The sequence below is a fragment of the Botrytis sinoallii genome (genome assembly GCF_014898435.1).
Source record: "Botrytis sinoallii strain Bc 23 chromosome Unknown BSIN_005, whole genome shotgun sequence".
NCBI classification, from domain to species: Eukaryota; Fungi; Ascomycota; class Leotiomycetes; order Helotiales; family Sclerotiniaceae; genus Botrytis; species Botrytis sinoallii.
The window spans coordinates 2,009,068-2,030,853 of record NW_024066032.1 but is presented as its reverse complement, the minus strand read 5'-3'; the positions used below and the strand labels follow the sequence as shown (position 1 = coordinate 2,030,853).

The 21,786-nt window shown below is 42.3% G+C and overlaps 5 protein-coding genes across 5 annotated transcripts; 1 reads left to right on the top strand and 4 right to left on the bottom strand.

The window, feature by feature from the left end:
- Nucleotides 1–120: 120 nt before the first annotated feature.
- Nucleotides 121–4,309, top strand: EAF02_003743 (uncharacterized protein). The gene is made up of 4 exons (XM_038899791.1): nt 121–940; nt 1,005–1,386; nt 1,447–3,559; nt 3,616–4,309. The coding sequence occupies exons 1-4, from the start codon at nt 420–422 to the stop codon at nt 3,873–3,875; spliced, it is 3,276 nt and encodes a 1,091-aa protein (XP_038760718.1). The 5' UTR covers nt 121–419; the 3' UTR covers nt 3,876–4,309.
- Nucleotides 4,310–6,408: 2,099 nt separating this feature from the next.
- On the bottom strand, nt 6,409–6,621 carry EAF02_003742 (uncharacterized protein; the record flags this gene model as incomplete). The annotated part of the gene is made up of 1 exon (XM_038899790.1): nt 6,409–6,621. One exon carries the CDS (start codon nt 6,619–6,621, stop codon nt 6,409–6,411), a length of 213 nt encoding a protein of 70 aa, XP_038760717.1.
- Nucleotides 6,622–8,224: 1,603 nt separating this feature from the next.
- Nucleotides 8,225–10,273, bottom strand: EAF02_003741 (uncharacterized protein; the record flags this gene model as incomplete). The annotated part of the gene is made up of 2 exons (XM_038899789.1): nt 8,225–9,816; nt 9,868–10,273. 2 exons carry the CDS (start codon nt 10,271–10,273, stop codon nt 8,225–8,227), a joined length of 1,998 nt encoding a protein of 665 aa, XP_038760716.1.
- Nucleotides 10,274–10,293: 20 nt separating this feature from the next.
- EAF02_003740 (uncharacterized protein) lies at nt 10,294–11,445 on the bottom strand (the record flags this gene model as incomplete). The annotated part of the gene is made up of 1 exon (XM_038899788.1): nt 10,294–11,445. The coding sequence occupies one exon, from the start codon at nt 11,443–11,445 to the stop codon at nt 10,294–10,296; it is 1,152 nt and encodes a 383-aa protein (XP_038760715.1).
- Nucleotides 11,446–18,352: 6,907 nt separating this feature from the next.
- EAF02_003739 (uncharacterized protein) lies at nt 18,353–21,551 on the bottom strand (the record flags this gene model as incomplete). The annotated part of the gene is made up of 3 exons (XM_038899787.1): nt 18,353–20,115; nt 20,193–21,395; nt 21,455–21,551. The coding sequence occupies 3 exons, from the start codon at nt 21,549–21,551 to the stop codon at nt 18,353–18,355; spliced, it is 3,063 nt and encodes a 1,020-aa protein (XP_038760714.1).
- Nucleotides 21,552–21,786: the final 235 nt, after the last annotated feature.

Below are 21,786 nucleotides of genomic sequence, written 5' to 3'. Positions count from 1 at the left end.
AAGATACACTAAACTGATTTGGGTTAAGTGGCGGCAGCATCAGCCTTGTTTCATTCAGCCTTGGAGAAATAAAAAGGTCTTGTACACCCGAGTACTGCCATTGTTATAACTATTGATTCACCTCCACCAAATTACATCCTAGGAACGCCCGCTTCGTCCTCTCACATCCTACGGCGCATACAAAAGCTCACTTTGTATCATCTTACTCGCCGTTGGGAATCTTTCTCTCCTTGTGATATTATTTATTTCCTTCATTTTTGGCGCCGTCCCTTATTTGATCCTGCTCCTTATTAGTCTTAGTACCACCAAGTGCTACAAACAACGCCAACTGTAAAACACCTCAAAATCAATTCTTCGCACATTCATTCACAATTCGATTCGACCAATTCCAAGGCCGTTTATATTGCGTGTTATTGTCTATGCGATTGAGACACGGCTTCTCCCATTTCGTTGCACATAAATACTTTCCAATAAGCCTTGCGACGAGAAACCGTTTACTGATTCGACAATTACTTCTGCGCTATACTCGGAACTCTCCTTCATTGATTCCATCTGCGCTTTCAACCACGCATATTTTTGATTGTTTGAGGAAAAACAAACCAATCAATATGATTGGCACCAATGGCGTTGCAACGCGTTCAAAGAGAAAGTCACATCCAACGGGGCCCGAGAGACCTCAGAAGCAACTCCGAGCCTTGAACGGAAAAGAGTCAACGGGTGTCAATACTCCAGAAATTGACCTCTCCGACGATGATTACGACATTGATGGACCACAATTATTACCATCAAATGTATCACCAGATACAGCTGAATGGCAGGCCACTATTGAGCGGGTGGTGCGAAATGTAGTGTCGATCAGATTCTGCCAGACTTGTTCTTTTGACACAGACCCTGCATTAACCAGCGAAGCTACTGGCTTTGTGGTAGATGCAGAAAGGGGGTTAGTTTTTCCTGGTCAGACGGACGTGCCGTTTGTCTTTTAAGCTTTATTAACGTGTCTGCAGATATATCTTGACCAATCGCCATGTTGTTGGATCAGGTCCTTTTTGGGGATATTGCGTTTTCGATAACCACGAAGAAGTGGATGCCTACCCGGTTTACCGCGACCCCGTTCACGATTTTGGTATATTACGATTCGACCCTAAAGCTATCAAATACATGCCTGTTACCGCTCTGGGATTGCGACCAGATCTTGCCAAGGTAGGATCGGAGATTAGAGTGGTTGGTAACGATGCTGGAGAGAAGCTTAGTATTTTATCCGGAGTCATCAGTAGACTCGACAGAAATGCCCCCGAATACGGTGACGGATACTGCGATTTCAATACCAATTATATACAAGCAGCAGCTGCAGCGAGTGGCGGAAGTTCTGGAAGTCCAGTCGTTAATGTACGTTCGAATATTCATATCTCCCAATTTATTACCCTTCAAATACTGATGTGCCGCTAGATTGATGGATACGCCGTTGCCCTACAAGCGGGTGGAAGAAGTGATGGTGCCGCAACTGATTATTTCTTGCCACTCGATCGACCTCTAAGAGCTCTTCAATGCGTTCAGGCGGGTAAGCCCATTACCAGGGGAACAATTCAATGTCAATGGTTAATCAAGCCTTTTGATGAATGCCGGAGACTTGGTTTAACACCCGATTGGGAAGGCATTGTCCGAAAAGCATTTCCCAAGGAGACCGGTATGCTCGTCGCAGAAATTGTTCTTCCAGAAGGACCGTCACACAAATTGATTGAAGAAGGAGATCTGTTACTTAAGGTCAACGGCGAATTATTGACACAATTCATTCGTCTGGATGATATCCTTGATTCCAGTGTTGGTCAGACGGTAAGCTTCCTTATACAGCGTGGCGGAGAAAATATCGAAGTTGCGGTTGCTGTTGGAGATCTTCATATGATTACACCAGACCGTTTTGTCTCTGTCGCAGGAGGCAGCTTTCATGATTTGTCGTATCAGCAAGCACGTCTGTATGGTGTTGCCTGTAAAGGTGTCTTCATGTGTGAAGCCAGTGGATCATTTCGGTTCGAAGGCACTGATAATGGCTGGATGATTCAAACCATTGATCATAAGAAGACGCCTGATTTGAAAAGCTTCATTGAAGTCATGAAGAAAATTCCTGACCGAGAAAGGGTTGTAGTAACATACAAACATCTCCGAGATCTCCACACTCTAAATACCGGCATTCTCCAGATTGACCGCCATTGGTCAAGTAAGATGAGATTGGCCGTCAGAAATGACATCACTGGTCTTTGGGACTTTTCGGATTTAGCCGACGCTCTTCCACCCACAACACCTGTAGCTAGGTCTGCAAATTTCATACAACTGGAGAATTCACAGCATCCAGCGGTAGCGGATATTGTTCGCAGCTTCGTTCGAGTGCTATGTCACATGCCTGTCAAACTAGACGGCTACCCCCGGAACCGCAAGTGGGGTATGGGCGTTGTTATCGATGCTGAGAAAGGATTGGTTGTTATCTCTAGAGCCGTCGTTCCATATGATCTATGTGACATTTCGATCACAATTGCCGATTCCATCATTGTGGAAGGAAAGGTAGTATTCCTGCACCCTCTACAAAATTATGCCATCATCCAATACGACCCGTCGCTGGTTCTTGCCCCTGTGCAAAGCGCGAGATTGAGCAATAAGCAGCCTTCCCAAGGAGCTTCAACATACTTCATTGGTTTCAACACTAACATGCGAATTGTCGTTGCTAAAACCACCATCACTGAAATTACTGCTGTTGCCATCCCTGCAAATGCTGCATCTCCAAGATATCGGGCCATCAATATCGATGCTATCACTGTTGACACAAGCCTGAGTGGTCAATGTGGAAGTGGTGTGCTTATCGGTGAAGATGGCATTGTCCAAGCCTTGTGGTTGACTTACTTGGGAGAGAGATCTCCATCCAGCTCAAAGGATGTCGAATATTATCTTGGTCTTGCAACTCCTACGCTTTTACCTGTCATTAAAAAAATACAAAATGACGAGAAGCCCAAGTTACGCATGTTGAGCGTTGAATTCAATACCATTCAAATGGCTCAAGCTCGTGTCATGGGTGTCTCTGAAGAATGGATTCGTAAGGTTGCTGAAGACAATCGATCTCGCCATCAACTTTTCATGGTACGAAAGCGCACCTTTGAGAGAAATAGTGAGTCGGGTGCTCTTTTGGAAGGAGACATCATTCTTTCTCTCAATGGTAAGATAATTACTCGGGTCAATGAACTTGATGTAATGTACGACCATGACGTTCTCGATGCAGTAATTGTCCGCGATTGTAAGGAAATGCACATTAAGCTTGACACTGTTTCAGCAGATGATCTCGAAACTGATCGAGCCGTTTCCTTCTGTGGAGCTATTTTACATCGCCCTCATCATGCTGTTCGCCAACAAATCTCTAAACTCCATAGTGAGGTTTACGTTGCGGCGAGAACAAGAGGATCTCCATCCTACCAGTACAACCTCACCCCAACAAACTTTGTGACCCACGTCAATGGGAAACCAACACCTGATTTGGAATCATTCTTGAAAGTTGTTATCGAGATTCCTGACAACACATGTACGTTTCCGTTTTTTCCTCTCCCAGATTGACAAATTACTAATATTGTTCTGAAGATTTCCGCATCAAGGTAGTAACCTTTGATAACGTCCCATGGGTCATCACAATGAAGAAGAATGATCACTATTTCCCAACTACAGAGTGGATTAAAGACCCTTCGGAAAAGAGTGGTTGGAAAAGAATCACCTATGAAATGGGTAATGCCGTGGAAGGTGAAGGTAAAGAAGGTATTGGCAGCGTAGTTGGCGATGACGTCGGAGATTTTGATATTGCGGGAGGATCTGATGACCCTATGTCCTTTAAGTCAATGTTGTGAATACTACATACATGACTTACAATTGCATAGACAAGGCATGATGTCAGCGTGTATTTTAGTGGTTTACCGTGGGTTTTTATAGAAGGTAGCCAACCATCTGTGAGCGAAAACGTACAGCAGCATTGACATGCGACAGTCAATTGCTGCGAAGCTTTATGATAGTTCTGGTATATGAGGCTGCGGGTTCACGCCTTCCGATGATTCTAGTCGCATTCGCAGATCTAGATATGGGGCGTTTTTGGATGATGGCCAATGATACCAAACCGATCAATAATCGGAGGATGAATAATAACCAATTTCATTCATGTATATGTGCCATACACATTTTGTAGATAACGATGTACCGCGTTCCCTTCCGCCTTCTTTTATATTCTTTGTCTTGCGTTGCTTTGCTCCTGTCAAGGCGCTGTCAAGTCACAATAAATTAGTATATCAGTGTCTTCCAATGACGTACCTGCTTTCCTCAAGACACGTATCTTTACTCCAAGCACTACCTTTCAATTTCAATATCCGCTCCTATAGTTTAAGTCTATCGAGCACAGAAGCGTCAGCAAAATTTTCAATGAAAGGAACCTTGGAATACGCAGGCAATGCAAGTCTAAACCTGATTCATACTTCCTTATGATGAGTCAGCCATTTTCCTGTGGCTTTTCGCTTATTTTCGCTTAATGCTCCACACGTACTGTATGCTCACTTTCAAGTTTAGTGGGAGTCTGGCACAGTTTCAATTTTCCTTGTAGAGTTGGTTTTATAGCTGTCAATGTATATGTCTATCGAAATACATATCTGTCAACTTATATGTCTGTCAAAGTATATACCTATCAAAGTATATACCTATCAAAGTATATACCTATCAAAGTATATACCTATCAAAGTATATACTAATCGATTAATTGATTGATTGATTTTATTAACGTCCTTTTTCAGTCCATAACTATTTAGGACGACTAGGCTATAGGGGCCTAGCAAATACTATTGGATATCTATAATAAATATATTCAATTTGGGGGAGTAAAAACAAATATTGGGAAACTAAGCCCGATTTTTATTCGGAATGCAAATAGAGATAATTGTTTTCATTTTCTGAGATACTTCCTTTCTGATTCTTCCCCTCCCCTAATCCAATTAAAATATCCTAATATCCAATTTCTCTTTTTTTAAAATCCTAAATTCAATTTGCTATTCCTCCCTTTTTATAAAAGGCAAGAGTTATCCCCTCCCGAATTGCCTCCAATATAGCAAAAAGTCCTCTTACTAATAAGATAGTAATAAAAATCACCACTCTTCTCTATCTTTATTTCTTTTAAACTAGCCCCTTATATATTTTCATAAACTTGATATCCTCCAGCTCTTATTAAATGTATATAGTCGAAACTGTTAACAATAATGGGGCAAAGCCGAGCCCTAAGCCTATATACAAATCAATTCGGAAAATTCGAAAATTCGAAAATTAAAAGGAAAAATGTTATATTGTATTGATACTTAGAATATAGTATTAATTTGAAGATGATAATATTCTTTATATTATATTATTGTGGTATTTGAGTAGCTGAAAGCTAAAGGGTATTAAAAAAGGGATTGTAATATAAGTAGAGTGACGACAAGCTTTATATTGAAAAGATTCTTTTAAAGAGAAGAGATTTATTATGTATTTTATTTCTATAAAGTAATAATCGATAGTAGATATTGAATTTGATTAGGGTTTCTATAATTTTTGTATCTGTGTTTAAAGCTAGTATTCAACTTTTCGTAGGTATTGCTATTGTAAAATCATAATATAATCCTTTGCTATATCTCTGACACCTCTCTTCTTCCAATTCTTTTAATTCCATTTGCAACTCAATCTTAGCTCTACAGACTCTCAAAAGAGAGCTGAAGGTTCGTAGGATGTACTGTGTATAGGTGTTGAGTCTTCGCATCCCAGTATATACTAATCAAAGTATATGTCAATCAAAGTATATCTCAAAGTCTTTTCATACTACGAACAAAGTCTAGAGTCTAGTCTCTCAGCACATATGGCCATGCGATTAGGCTGTAACATACGAGTCAAACCATCAACGAAGCTGCACCAGTGATGCGCGAGACAGCTTCATACCAGTAGTTCTGAGGTTTCGTTGAAGTGATTAGTTCTGCGGGACTGCATGCAGTTCCGTGATAATGGAGGGCCACGAGAAAGAGCCACTTGGAGAAAAAGTCACTTGGAGAAGAAGAAGAAGAGGAAGAAGAAGTAGATGATGATGAAAACGCTAGCCTTTTCTGCAAACTAGAAGTTGCATGGCTAGTTTTTCTAGTTTTGCTGCTACATTGTAGGCTATATGGTATTATATCTCTGCTTGCCAGCTTTTTGTAGCGTCTGCTATTCCATATTCCATGTCTCCGAGCTTACCAATTTCAAGTTCCGTCGACTTCCTCTACATTCTCGTTTCCAGAGGATAAGCGTAGTTTCCAGAATATGCCAGCCGTCGACTGGTTTTGGCAGATTCTTTGAATCACTTCACGCATGAGATTTCGTATCTCCACTGTCTAAGCACATCTATCCGGTCACTTGAAGCAAAGCTGGCATTTCTAGCGTGAATTTTGGTACTCTGTATTCGTGCGAATATTTCTGTCGTTCGCCGAAGAATCGATGATCACCCGCTCGTTGTGCTGACACTTCTCGAGTGGGCTTTTTTGCTCTAAAGTCTTCCCTTCCTCCTGCTCCAACGTTTGCACCTTGGTTTTGAGTATATTGAGGCGGAATTGCCATTCGCCGTAGAATGACGTTTCCTCATGTCGTTTTCTGCTTGTTTCGAACGTGTCTGTTGATCTAGGGGCTCGCTTTCCAATGATTCCTCTTTCTTTCTTGGTTTTCTGTGTTCGTTATATCTTGATCTGTGATTTTTAGTACTGATGTAGTCGCGAACTATCGAGCATTTCCACAGCTAAGGGAGATAAACTCCTCATTATTGCTTCGCTAACCATTTTTGTTATTCTCATCGAAGGAAAAATGAGGTCTGGAATCGAAAAATGAGTCAAATTACATTAAAATGTACAAAAAAGTTAGTCAATATAAGAGGTCCATCATTCCAAAAAATCCAAACCGTCGTGAAAAGGTTTCAATTTGCGCGTGAATTATTTTTGATGATATATGAAGTGAAAAGTTTGTGGGGAGAAGGCTCTTTTTGTAGTCAAGATCACGCTTTAAAACCATAGATTCCGACCGATCTACGTCATTAGTTAGCTTAGCGATGAGCTTGGCTATGATTATCACAATAACTAGTCTCTAAAATTTCCTAAGGCACGTAACAATTAGCGCTGCCATACCCCCGAAGCACGCAAAAGCACGTGACGATCGATATAAATTTGACACTAAAGAAAATAAAGCTAATATTCGCGCTTGCTATTACGTCAAAGCAATGGTACTTATTCGAGAACGACTCTCTGAGCCTGAAATCACTCTAGCACATACTCTAAAAAACCAACACCCTAAAGAAAATTTTCATTTACATAGTCCGGACCCTAGAGCCCCAACCTCCAATTTCCACATCGATTTTCATACTACCATATTCAAATATTTTCTGGGCTCTCCGAAAGCCTTCATGCTAATCTCAGCCCCAAACACCATCATACATGCATTAACATCCAACAATGTGACATCCCCCCTCTCGATCCTTTATACTAGACCAAAACCAAAATAATATTACTAACTTTAATTGAGACATATCCATTTTTCCAAAGCAGTGGTGTCCAAAACTCAGATTCCATCTCCCTTCATCCGTGTAGTCCCAATGAAACTAAATGCATAATGATGCGCTCAAGAAGATGCCTAAGCGATGTGAGGCATCTCGATTGGAATCCCCGCAACAGTGAGTTGAAGTATAAGTAAATAGATGCCCCACACGAAATGTGAAAAGTGCTGTACCTTGTCAATAAACTCTTCCTTTTTCTCTTCTCTCGAACCTCGTTAGCGCCAATATTCTCGGAACTACACACCCGCACAGAACCCCACGGGAATGAATCTCAAAATATCATTCAGATACGTCGATCCCCCTTTCACAAATTCAACATACCTAATTCAGCTTCGCTTATTTGACAGAACACCTCCTATAAGTTACATCTGAAATTTATTCACATGAAACCTCACTGTCACCAACGTGAACTTTCACTCTAGTTGTGAGTCTTCAATTTGTGATACTACTCTGCTTATATAACAATAACATAAACTCCTTTCCCCTTTCCTCATTCCCGCATCCATCCAAATTCTAGGAATATAATCAAAATCTACCAATGTTTGTCACAGGACGCTATATTACAAAACCGTGCACCCCCGGCACACCACACCTGAAACAACGAAAGTAAAATACGAAATCCTAGCTCAAGTCAAATCCAGTCATTGAATGTGCACATTCGCTGACTCTATGACGATTTCTTTTCACTGGAAAAGATCTCTTCCACCTGCTACTCACAAATTCTTCACAAGGAGCCAGTTCTGCCTCTGTGGGTTGTCTCGAAAGTCGAATTTGCACTGGTGGCGGCATATTACTCTGAGCTGAAAATGTGCGTGACGGTTGTATGAGTTCTGAAATAGGGTATTGATAAGGTCTCTCATTGTTGACGAGTAGCACTCCCTGCCTATAAAGAGTTATTGGTGCGTCAAAGGACGATTCATCAGCTTCAGCTCTCACCTGCACAGGCATACGATTCTGAGTCTCAGTTGTAGATGGCGATCGCACAATTTCGGAAGGAGAACGTGCAGGATGCATGTGGTTATTCTGAGAGATCCGGCCCATGGGTGGTTGCATACTTGATGGCAAGCGAGCTTGCACTCCCAAAGGCGAAGATTTCCTCATACCGGTTCCTGCCTCTAGCAAGCCCATCTCATATCCATTTCTTGATCGTTTGATAGGCCTTGAATTGTCTGGTAATTGAGGTGCTCCTACTACTGGTTTTGGGGAAACACTGGTCCTATCAGTAGACGTGTTAGAGGTTGGACTGTTTCCTTGATCGCTTGAAGAATTGGAGGCCTCGGAGCTTGACGCAAGAATGACCGGAGAAGCATGAAGCTCTGGTTGTTGTTGGCGCTTGCGCTTCTCTCCACGAACTGTACGTGGGTCAGGCGTAGGTGGATCTTGAATGCTGGCGGTCATACCCCACTCCGCAGCTTGCAGTTTGAAAAGGTCGAGTATATCAGCCCAAAGAGGCTCCCCTGCAATATTCGATGGCAGAGATCTTTCATAAATGAGCAGGTTGTCTCTAGCGTATCTATCACCAATCTTTGCAACCTCTATTTCGAGCCTGATTGCGTACTTCAAGGGAGTACTTTCATCAATGAAGGTCGTTTTCGTATACAACGACCAACTTCCTTCCACCGTTGTTCCATTGAGATTACTCTCGTCTGTAGCACACATTAAATTATGCGTGGCGCACGCTGGGACATCATCCTTGGTCGATTGGGCTGTTTGCTCTGTTTCACGTGCAACTTTGACTTTCTCTTCAGTAAATTGCGATTTTGGGGCGAATTCTAACGACTTCATGGAGGAATGGCGAATCTGTTTGGTCTTTACATAGTTTTCGAGGCTTTGTCGTGCGTCCGAGGAAGTGTCCAGTGACAGAGCGATGAACTGTTGGAGCATTTCTCCCAAGACCATCCTCAACATAGTCAAACTTTCTTCATTCCTGAGCATGTACACTTTCATTTTTTTCTCTGACTCCGCTTTCTTCGCATCAAGAGCTTCGATTTGAGCGTCAAAATAGTGGTAATAATGGTTATCGAAATCGTCATCATACGAACCCACTTCTGGCAATTTCGAAAAGGAAACAGTGTATTTGCCAGGAGCAGCACCAAGGATTCGATCAATCGGGATCGACATTCGCTGGTTTGCTGGAGTAACCTCAGTTTCTTGCTCTCGCGAAGTCTTTTTCCCTGTGGCGGAAGTTTTGTTCCCCATTTGTTGTGGATGACCTATGTATTGTTAGTCATGGCATCCTGAAGTAAGTTTTCTTTGAGACATACCATTTGTTGTTTTCGATTTCTTTTGGTGACCGCTGGCAGGGCCGTGTTCGATGGGGGAGCTTGAGCTCTTGTCATTGTCGTGGTCAATTGATGGGCTTGAGGTCTTGCAATTGATGGGGAAGCTTGAGCTCTTGTTGATGATGAGGGAGCTGGCATTGTCGTGGTCAATGGAGGGGCTTGAAACTCTTGTTGATGATGAGGGAGCGGGCATTGTCGTAGTTATTGAAAGGACTGGCGTGCCATAAGATCGTGAGGAGCCCGGCAAAATGGGTTGGCCCCCGGATGCAACAGCCAACGAAGTTCTTCTTGTTCGCGTATCAGGTTCGATGCTTTTTCGAGGGTTTTGAAGATGCTGCTCGTTGTTCGGTTGCATAGCTTGTCCATTAAAAGTTGTTGAAGGGCCCATCGTGTGCTGAAAGTCAGTAGTTAATTCTTCCCCGTATTCTGATAGATCATGGTAGGCGGTTGCATGTATTCTTGATTATTCAGCGGCATCATGGGCTGTTGAATTGGTACATTGTTATTAAAGTTAAGAGCTGGATGGAGAGGAGTAACTCCATATGCAAGTGTCGGTGTGATGATTCCATTGAACTGCCTGCCTATATACCAGGCCTTAAATATTTCGAACTGCACCATTTGCGTATCTCCAAGGGCGAGACGTTGTTGAACAAAGTGTTGAAATTCGGCGACCTGTTCTTGCGCCGATAGATTAGCGAATGATGATACGGCGGTGGTATCCATTCCTTGGTATGCTTGTTGGTTGTTGTTGACACCATTGAATTTGGTCTGATTGACGGGCGTTTGACGTTGTTGACCGCAATAAGCAGGAGCTTCTCCAAGTTGGGATTGAGCAGGTATTTGCTGGCTAATATTGTGTCCGTTATCATCAAAAGGCGTCGGAAAGAATTGTTCAAAATCGATCGGAGCAATTTGAAATGGAAAATCAATGTATGCTTGTTGGTTATTGTTGACACCATTGAAGTTGTTCTGATTGACGGGCATTTGAGGTTGTTGACCGCAATGAACAGGAGCTTCTCCATGTTGGAATTGAGCAGGTATTTGCTGGCTAATATCGTGTCCGTTACTATGTGTGGCATAAACAGGCAATGGAAATAGGTGATCCAAATCGATCGGAGGAACTGGAAATGGAAGATCAATGAATGGTTGTTGAGCGATGCCATGGTCTATATTACTTGGATAGTTGCTCTGGATTTGAGTCTGCTGTTGCCCGAAAGTATAGGATGGATCTTGAGCCTGATGTTGATTGCTATCGAAGGGCCATTGAGGTACTTGATCATGGTTGATGAGAGTTCCATCAACATAGTGATGAGCAGGTATTTGCGGGTTGACAGTGGATGCGCCATTGTTCGGATGATAGTCAGGGAACTGATCTCCTCCAGGCAAACCTTGAAAATCAAGCAATGGGACTTGAGGCTGTGGATCAACAAGAGGAACAGGCGGAGATGGCACGCCAGGGATTGTTAGTGCTCTGTTGCGGGCCCGCGCGTTTTTGATAGCTCGAAAACATCCTTGATGGCTGCCCTTGGAGCTGACATCTTTTGGATCATGGCCAGACATTGTGATGAAAAGAGATATATAATATACAGTTTCTGAATTATTTGGTATTGGGAGTCACTGTGTCGAATTGTTGTGATGGATATTTTGATGTAACTTTCTTGGAGTTGCGGCGGTTGTGTTGTGTTGTGTTGTATGTAGAAGAGACTTTTATTAGTTTCAAGAGAGGTAAGGGTAAAATTTTATAAATATAGAAAGTGGAAGTGTGGCCTGCTTATTAATCGTCAGAGTAGACCTAGACTAGACTGTCTAGGGCAGGCAAATCTACCCAATAGAGGTCTCGCACCACAAGGAGATTTGAACTGCCGTACCAGAATAGTTCTCGAGGGAATTTCAATCGGGAATGAAGAGATAAGGCAGCTGGTGGTACCGTGGTGGAACTGCACAGAAACCTCTCGAGCCCGTATTATTGGTAACTCGTCCGAACGCTCAGATGTTCAACTTGTGGTGAATTAACATTGGTAAATTACTTTACGAGATAACAGCATTGGGAAGAGCAATCATCTACAGGATCAAACTTACCACACCACATCACACCGCATTTGATTGAAGAAGAGTAAGCTCATACCAAAAGAGGAACTTGAAGATATCTAGGTAGCCATCCAATCGAAAAGACGGTTTTGAGACGAATGTGTAACACTGATCTCTCAATTTCACCCCTGAAATGGGATATATGTCTCCTTCTCTGGGATTTCAATTGCAAGCACCATCTAGGTGCACATCCCTCATTGACAATGTTCATCAGGACGATTCTAGCCCAAATACAACGTCAAAGAACAGATATGAAAGTAGACATATGTGATAGAATCTCAGCTTATTGTCCTTTCTCATGGATACCCATCTATTTCTACTATATATCATCTGTTCTTGTAAGTAATTCTTGAATAAATAGCCTTCATGTATTCAACTTGTCAATATAATTATACCCATACCACAAATTCAAATGGAAACAGAAATAGAAGATTCGGAGAACATACATCAAAATAGATACGCAGTTTGACATTGATTCTCTATTCTTCATTATATATTGAGATAGATTTGTTTCTGTGTTTTCGTTTTTCAGTGAAATCTCTCCATCTGGGTGCCTTCCCTGACCATGCGCCCTGTATATTTCCGCCCTTCCTTCCTTCCTCTTCCATTTATTCTTGTCCACAAACTCATTCCATCTCCTGAGTATTTGTGACAGTATCACAAATACAACATTTATGTGTTTCAAAGATTGGAACATTCAGCTTTTAAAATTCATATTATTGTGTTCGCCTCGAAGTAATTTTACATCAAATACTGCTGATGGGTGTAATGGCGACAAGATTTCACACCCTATATCTCCAAACTTGGCCGCTCCCTATCTTCCTGCAGAGCTTTCCCGACACCAAGTACCACTCTCGATCATCTGTTCGTTTCTTCAATCAATCATTGTATCAATTACAAGTTCTACCCACTGGCACAGAATTGGGGCGCAAGAATAAAGTCCAAGATAAGTTGGGCTCACTGATATCTCTTCTGCAATTCTGTCTTTCAGTCGAGCTCTGCGATAAAGCCAGCATATGGAACATTCTTTTCCAATTCTCAAACATGCTAATTCCTTTCTAATAGCATGGATTTTCTTAATATCGAATCTCGATCCCTTCCTACCCATTCCTCTTCCTCTTCCTCGAGACGAACTGATCAAGCCTCGCAGCTTAGAACTGGGTTTGTTCCATATTCTATACCGGAAGCAAGTGTGCTACGAGAATATAGGGTTATGTAGAGACTTATTACAAACTAAAGGTTGTAATTATACTGAGAGCGCATGTCTTTATTTTCGATACAACGCATACACTGTCGAAATATCTCTTCGCATACAATATTTACAATTCTCATAACGAGCAAGCTTGTTCCTCAGTTCGTTGGGCATAAACTATCATGAAATTCTTTGCGAGGGTCTATCCACAGGTATACGTAGGTAGTGTTCCGAAAGTCAACCATCTCCGATTACAATTATTACTTTTTACACTTTCCAAGCCCCAATCAACACATCCAAACACTACACTTGCTTCTTGATTTTAACTTATAATGACTATAACAATAAATCATCTGAGTCGATTAAAATGGTACATGTAAATTATATCGATATTGGCATGTCGTTTAACCCCCGCATCGGAAAATTGTACGCGGGGCCCCGCATAAAATGACAAAATACGGTACGCAGTGAGACGTCCTGTGCTCATTTGTTATTCCCGTATTGTCCTAAATATCAGGCTTTAATAATTACCAAAGACATTTCGATACGCAAGATTAATTAGGTAGAGAATAAGATTCAGTTTCACTCTCCAATTCCGTAGAATTTATTTGTGGCGGATTTATCATTCTAATAACCTTGAAATCACTAATGTTTGAAGGTACGGAATATCATACTCTTGGCCTCCAAATTCGCTAACAACTTCTCGCGTATCGACCAATAAAAGCAAAGTGCCCCTCGAGAATGTTGACGGTCAGATAACTATGTACTTCCGCGATAACATGGTTTAACTTGATGGGTTGCTCTATTATCAAGTCGATCCTTCTTAAAGCACCTGGCTCACTTTCAAGAAAGCATTTAATGTATATCTCGAAACGAGATTTTGCAATGAGTGCAGGGATTCGTGACACTCTTCAAGATGACAAGAATCACAATTATCCAAATATTTTGGAGTCTGCGAGAAAATCATCGTACTGAGTTCCTTGACATTCTTTATTGTACGGTGCGGGAAGATATGTTTTTTTCTATGCTAAACTAGATCATATAGTTAGATTCAATAATCGTACAGTATTACAAGGGTATGTGAGTGATTGAATGATACGCATTGTGACAAGGTCTTTCCCTTTTGTATCTACACTTCCATTTCTACACTAGGCACAAAAGCTTCAACATAAAATATGCAATTCGCACCCTCAGTACAATCTTCCGAGATTTTGAAATCTCAACTTCATACATATACCACGGTCGAAGTATTACATGTGTTCCAGCAGCTGTCAGTATACTTGCGAGTCTATCCCTTTCACACACCTCCTCTATTTAGCAAAACGAACCAACTACTTCTTCGAATAAACACGCAAATGAGAGGGATTAGATACATTCCGCCACACGGTGCGAGTTAGTTCGAACTTCGACTTGATACATATCATCATATCAGAATCATAACATTGGCAGATATGCCAGCAACGCGAGGCGCTCACAGACTGTTCACTTCTCCTGAGGTATTTTCGAGACTTATATACGAGATTACATTTTTGCAGAGGCGAACGAGAGAAGGATGAGATTAGTTCGAATTCTGTCTCACGAATTATTACGCTTATGATTTTATCGATTTGAGAGACAAACACAAGAACAGAAGTTTCTAGCCAAAAATATAGAAATCGTGATTTTTCCTACATTTCACACTACGAAGTATCTTACAACGTTTCATCGAATTTTGTGCTACACAAGACGAGCAGAAATTTATCTAGCGAAGGGTTCAAGATGGCAAGTGAGTAAGTAAACGGTGGTGCATACTAACAACACAGGGATATCCTGCAGAATTCTCAAATTCCCACCGAGTCTACGATTTTGTTGGTATCAACTTGGTTGATAAGTGTAAAGTACTTTAGTCTATTATGATTGTATTCGTTCTTGATCATTATTAACTATGGGAAGCTAGTATTTAATATAGTAGAAGTACTAGCGCTAGTGCATACGCTAGTGCAATACAGTGCCCTCTTTTAGATCACATGATCGATATCCCGACAGATTTATATACACCTCGCTAGCTTCCAGTCGCGGACTCACAAGAATTACATTACGCACACATGATTGTTTTATTGAAATTTCCAGCAGAATCTTAGCTCGGAAAAACCCATCGAAAAGAAGTCTCGCGGGAATTTATTTGCATACGAGAGAGGTATTTCGAGACCAGATTCGAGACTGAAGTGGAAACTTTATAGTTAGTGAGGATGTGAGATATTCCAGAGATTTCCTTTCATAGTCGGGATTCGAATATGTGATCAAGAGAGGTGTAAGAGATACGTTGATATGATATTGTGATTTTAAGTGTTGCGGATGATATTTCATCTCGCTGCTGGCTGGAAGGTTACGCTTCAAAAGTCAGGCAGGGGGGATTTTTGAAAAGGGGTGTTGAGTTTGTATTGTTGAGAGTTATATGGTGGTTTGAGAGGACCCGATATGTGAATGAGCGGGGCAAGATTGCATAAGAGGAGAGGAGAGGAGACAAAGAGTAAGGAGTGAGGAATCACGGGTTGGAGGGGGAGTGATATGCTATAGCTATATGCTGATTCAAATTTGTAATATTTGCCTCTACGATCACCGTTTCACTGTACCAGGACATAATAATCACACCGTCCAAACCTGTGCACATATTTTTTTCCTATCCCATACCATTAGTAATGCAAAACATATCGATTATTTCCCAGTATCTCAGGTACAGAGAGAATGTCACTTATATATGGCCCTCTGAGTAGTACTCGCATTAAGTGGATTGGGTTGTGCCATACAGCCTGGAATCAAAAACCACGAGTTATGATGGGTTGAGCTAGGAATTGTTAAAACGAATAATCTGTGATTTCTAGATCTGTCTAGGCCTAAAAATATCCTATCGAAATAGATATTTCCTAAACTCATTAATTTACATTTCTTATTTCGCTCAAATTATGCGGATCGGTTATTTGATGAATAGGTAATCTCTTCAAGAATTATAATTCCATGAACTAGATATGAGTGAGTTGTAACCCCTAGAGCTTCCTTAGACTAGCAGGCAAGTAAAATTGATCTTGAAAATTTGAAGAAGAAGTCCGAAATCTACCTACCTACCCATTGTAAGCACTGTCTCTGGGGATATGGATAGTCCTCAATGGAGTTTCCATATCATAACAGGTCAGATATGATCAGATGATTCCTCTAGACTTATACGCAGTTGTACATTTCCTCTAATTATTAGGGTTTGAATAATTTATCAACTTTTGCTAAAACTGTATCATGTCTATTCCATTCCATTTCAGCATCTTTACCTTTATATTCCTCTGTTTCTTGTATTCATACATACTAGGTAGATATATACAGTCACACAAATTATATATCTATATCTCAGTACTCATTCCACTCCATTCCATTCCATCCTCAAGCCCTTTCCATCTCCCCATCCCCAGTCCCATCCCCATCCGCTCAAGCTCAAGCTCAACAATTTAAGTCCACCACATCCATCCATCCATCCACCCATCCAGTCAACCCATCCACCCATCCCCAAACACAACAACTCCACCCCCTACTCACACACATCCCGCACTTTCACATCCCGCACTCCACATATCCCTTCCATCACACATCCTCAATATCAAAAAACTTCTCCTCTTCCCATAATACATCACAATCACGTTAATCTAATGATTCTACTCAATAGATTTCCTCTCCTCTACTCTGATCCTCCAAGTGTAATTTACTTCAAATTATTATATAAGCCAGTAATTATCCTATTTCAATTTCATTTTCAATTTCAATTTCTCTATTTGCCTAGGTAGTTCTACTTCTTCATCTCAACATTATCTTCCAATATTTTCGGTTTCATTCTCACTCAATATATAGATACAGAAAATAATTTCCCTAGTTATTATCTAGTTCCATTATCCATAATCTGTACATATATATACCCATTATCACCTTTATGAATCCTCCGCCTCCCCTTCTCTCCCCCCTGCCCCTGCCCCTCCCTATCCCCTACCCCCTCAAACCAAACCCCTTACTAAAGCCTCCCACATCCCACATCCCATCCCACCCCATCAACTCCAACTCATTGTCCACTATACATCCATCAATCCTCTTCCTCATTCCCCCCTCCCCATTCTCCCCCTCCCCATTCTCCCCCTCCCTATTCAGAGAAAGATCCTACCTACCTGTATATAAACATATACACACAACCACCTCCCTCTCCATCCCCTCTCCATCCCCTCTCCATCCCCTCTCCATCCCCTCTCCATCCCCTCTCCATCCCCTCTCCATCTCCTCTCCATCTCCTCCCAACCTCCCAAATTTCCTCTTTTCCCCTTTTAATCCACGGTACTTATATCACACACCCTCCCCCCCTCTCTCTCACGCTTTACTTTACTAAACGACCAGCTAGATCAACTAAATCAATAAAGCTTTCTTCCACCAACAGGGTAATAAACCCTTCGCACCGCAACTATCATACCATCATTTACTCAAAACTAATATCATCACATCAATCCATTACACTCACTCACCCACACACACCACCACCAAAATCACAAAACAAGTCTCAGAAGAATCTTTAAAAAAGGTAAAAGAGGTAAGAAAAAGCTAATTTACAAAATTATTTTGTTCTAAGGTGTATCTCATATTGTATGTATGTACGAGGTATGCAATATGCAATATGCTCATTTCATTCATTCATCCCAATCATTCATCCATTGATTCATTCCATGAAACATCCTCGAATTCGCCTATCATATCTTTCTTCTCGCCCTATTCGGCAGTTCAATGAAAAATATAACCCTAATATGTATGCCAATCCATTCATTCATCCATCCTTATCCGAAGGGGTATCTGGAAACGAAGCCATTCAAAAGCCAATCAATCAAATTAATAAAACCAACGTGAATAATGAAGTCGAACCAGAACAAAAACTTCCGGACCATGCTACCAAATGAATTCCTTTTATTTGTTCCAAATCATGTCCACGCACCAATGCACCCACTCCATTTAATCACCAGAATCCTCTCCAATCATATTTCTTTCATCTTATTTATTGAACCTTCCCCATCACATCCACGTCATCTCTCCTAATGTATCTCTAGAAAAATAATACTCAGCAAATAACAAAAAGTCGGAGTGTACTATCACCAGAATAGTAATACTATTAAACAAGTGCCCACGAAATTTAAATTAGTGTGTCTTCTTTCTTGGCCTCTCCCTCTCTTGACCCTCTGCTATGTTGAAACGCTCCTTGTGAATAGCAAATTCTTTCATAGCTTGATCATGACTTGCCATCGCCGCAACCCAGTGGCTCATAACTGCTCCATCTTCTTTGAGACCACGTCTGTAGATGTCGAGACCCTGGGGATTTTCCCAACGATTTGATCCTAGCCCATCATTTTGATTCTTGCGTGCGAGGAGATGTAGCAACATGCGCTTGGCAAATACATCCCAGTCACTCATGTAAGCTGTAAATGACGATAAATATATACCTTGCGACAATGATGTGCTCGATTCTTGAGTATACTTCGGGACAGCGGGTGGCTTTGGTAAGTTAAGGGAAGAAAGAAGATCTTGAATGTTCATGTCATGAAATTCGACTCCCAGGCCTTCTGCGTCAATTGGAGATTGTGATGGGGCTGCAGATCTCTTGAGTTGATCGGTGTTGATCTTCAGTCCAACATTAGCCCTTGGTGGCGAAGTCTGTGTTGACTGGGCTGCTGGCGGTGCAGCTGGTGGTGGTACAACTTGTGGTACAACTTGTGGTGGAGGTGCTGGTGTAGCTGGGGGAGGAGAATCGACATCCATTGCATCTGGACTAGCCGGGGGCTTTGGGGGTTTTGGGTTTCTACCAGTGAAGAGCGGCTTGTCGTCTGCGCTGTCATCTTCAATAACTACCGCAGCAGAACCAACAGTGGGCTTAGCGATAGGCACTCTTGGTCTCCGAGACCCAATTCGTGTAGGAACAGTCGGCTTAGTAGGCGATGGAATTGACGGAGGAGCGAATGTTTGAGGCTTAAATTTTTCTGCCCAGTCCTCTGGAGAGAACTTAGTACCGGCAGGGGATTCGATTGGTGTATCTGAATTGACTCTTGATGCCGGGAAAGGTTTCGAATCCGCTGAGCGGCTTTTAACGGGAGATCGACCTCTTGGTGGCCGACTTGCTGACTGAGCACGGACATGGGAGGAAACCGGGATCTGAGTACTCTTACGTTCTGGTACAAAATAATCACCACCAGCTTCAAACTTTCCATGCCACTCTTCGGAGGAAAATGTAGTATTGATCTTTGGCCGAGTTGGAGAGAATGTTTCATCATCCAGTTTCATAGAGAAGCTATCATGAGAATTACTGTTAGCATGGGCATTCAATTTATCCAACAACAAAGAATTCAAACGCGAATCGCCAACTGAAAATGCAGATTGAGATTTAGTGACAAAACTTGGCCTCTTGGAAAAGTTACTCGTCTCAGCTGGCGTCGACTTGAACGAATATGTGGCTTTTTCATTGTGAACCTGGTGGTTAATACTCTTGGTTGGCTTTACATGACCATTTTGACGAGAATTCTGAGCCCGTTCCTTGTTGGTTACCAATCGGTCGACGAGATTGTGTTGAGCAGCCTCAAAAGAATTCAGTCTGTTCGCAGACCCATCGCTGTTGCGATGCAATCTGTCTTTATCTCCAGGTTGAGACCCTTCTAAAGGACGAGAAGAACCTCCACTAAGAGGTGATGCAGTGGGACGCTCTCTTGGAGTAGTAAAAGAACCAGGGTACTTTTCTTTGTATGCATCCTGCATGCTTTTAGAGTTGAAATGGGGTGGACGCAAAGGGGTTCCAGGGAATGATGCATGCTTGATATGATGGAGCGGCTCCTTGGAGTCAGAAGCAATGTACTTAGAAGATGTGTCATACATTGAAGGTTGTGGTTTAGGCTCTTCCTGGGCTGGAGGTTCATCTGCAACGTGGTTAGCAAACGAGGGTCATTGTAGGCTGATCGTTCATATTTATTCAAAGCCTCAGAGTCACACTCACTTTGATTCGATGTTCCTGGGGGAGCAGCATCTGGCTGTTTTTGCTCTTGAGCGGGTGCAGGTTTCCTAGGCTTGGCAAATACCCGTGGTTTCTGGGGATTGATCTCTGGACCATTGCCGGAATCCGATGAATCAGGGGAGGATGCGAATGCATGAGTCGTCTTGGGAGGGCTAGTCTTTGGAGTACCATTTGGACGTGGGGAAGGTAAATTTGAATCAGATCCAGCACGTGGGACAGGCTTTCTACTTTTTGGTTCAGCAACATTCTCTCGAGTACTCTTCGACCTTCCTATATTGGCTGCGTCAAATGGATCAAACTTCTCTCCTCCAGCACTGGCATACGGTGTACTGATGCGAGGCTCGTATGGTGACTCTTCTTCGGTCCTGAATTGTCGCAAAGGATCATTCGTCTTCGCCGATGGACGGGTATTATGATTGACTGGTGGAGCATCAGGTGGAGTATCCTCCTTCTCACGTTCCCGCTCGAATGATGGAGAGTCTCTTGGTGGCGGTGGCGGCGGCATGTTTCTATTGACGCGGGAAGTAGAGTAATTGCCCTTTCCTGCAGATGGCTCATCCGCTCCCGGATTGCTAGGCATGAACCCATTTCTTTTTGGTGTAGGAGGTGGAGGATTACTTGGTTTCCGTGGAGGGTCAGACATATAGTCGTCGAATCCTGGCTTGGCTCTTGGAGGTGCATTAAAGCCCCTGAAGCTGCTCTCTTCGCGACTTGGCTGAGAAGCGTACTCTTTGGGTGCTGCTTTTGGTGTATTCCATGTCGGACCTGAACCAGTTCTGTAACCGGATGATGGTGTCTTCTGGTGACCCTTCATGCTCTCCCATGCATTGAACGTACTTTTCCTCGCCTCGGGCCCTTCTTGTGCCGCCGCGCTAGCTGATTGTTTCGGTGTTGTGAACGTCGAATATCTCGCAGCACCAGCAGATTGTGGGGGAGGATTTCTATTAGGTCGATATGGCGGTGGTTTGGGCGGACGAGGGAATTCGGAGCCATAATTTGAATAAGGATTTCCTTTCGTAGATCTGAAAGCTGAAGCTGATGTATATCTAAACCTCGATCGAGCATCGTCGTATCTTTGTCGCTCTGACGGATCTGTGAGAACTTCGTGTGCGGATTGAATGGCTTGAAATTTGGCAGTAATGTCGCTTTCTTTTCCTAAATTTCTATCTGGATGGTACACGAGAGCTATCAAGAGAAAATGGTTAGCTTTGAGCGCGGGGAAGGCCAAGGTGAGGGTTGTGTACCAAGTTTCCTAAATTGTTTCTTAATCTCATTTATCGAAGCACTTGAATCAATCTCGAGATCAGCATAGTAATCCCGATCGAAATCTGCCTTCACCATATTTGAAGGGGCGGTTCGGACCAGATTCAGTTGCAAAGCTCAAAACGTATATGGAAAAGTTTCTGGTGTTTTCTAAGTCGAAACAACGAACTGGATTATTGGACCTGGTGGGAGACAATGATTTATTGGTTACACTGAATATTCCATTCGGAAATTGGGGCTTAAAATTTGAGAAGACTTCTGGAGTTTGGTTTTGATAGCGAAAGGAAGTGGAAAAGATCCTGTGTTGGCCCAG

Bases quoted from the DNA above. Each gene is read 5' to 3' on its own strand.
- EAF02_003743 (XM_038899791.1), top strand. From the start codon at position 420: ATGCGATTGAGACACGGCTTCTCCCATTTCGTTGCACATAAATACTTT. The intron at 941-1,004 runs GTTAGTTTTTCC...ACGTGTCTGCAG, and splicing joins GTGGTAGATGCAGAAAGGGG to ATATATCTTGACCAATCGCC. The intron at 1,387-1,446 runs GTACGTTCGAAT...ATGTGCCGCTAG, and splicing joins CTGGAAGTCCAGTCGTTAAT to ATTGATGGATACGCCGTTGC.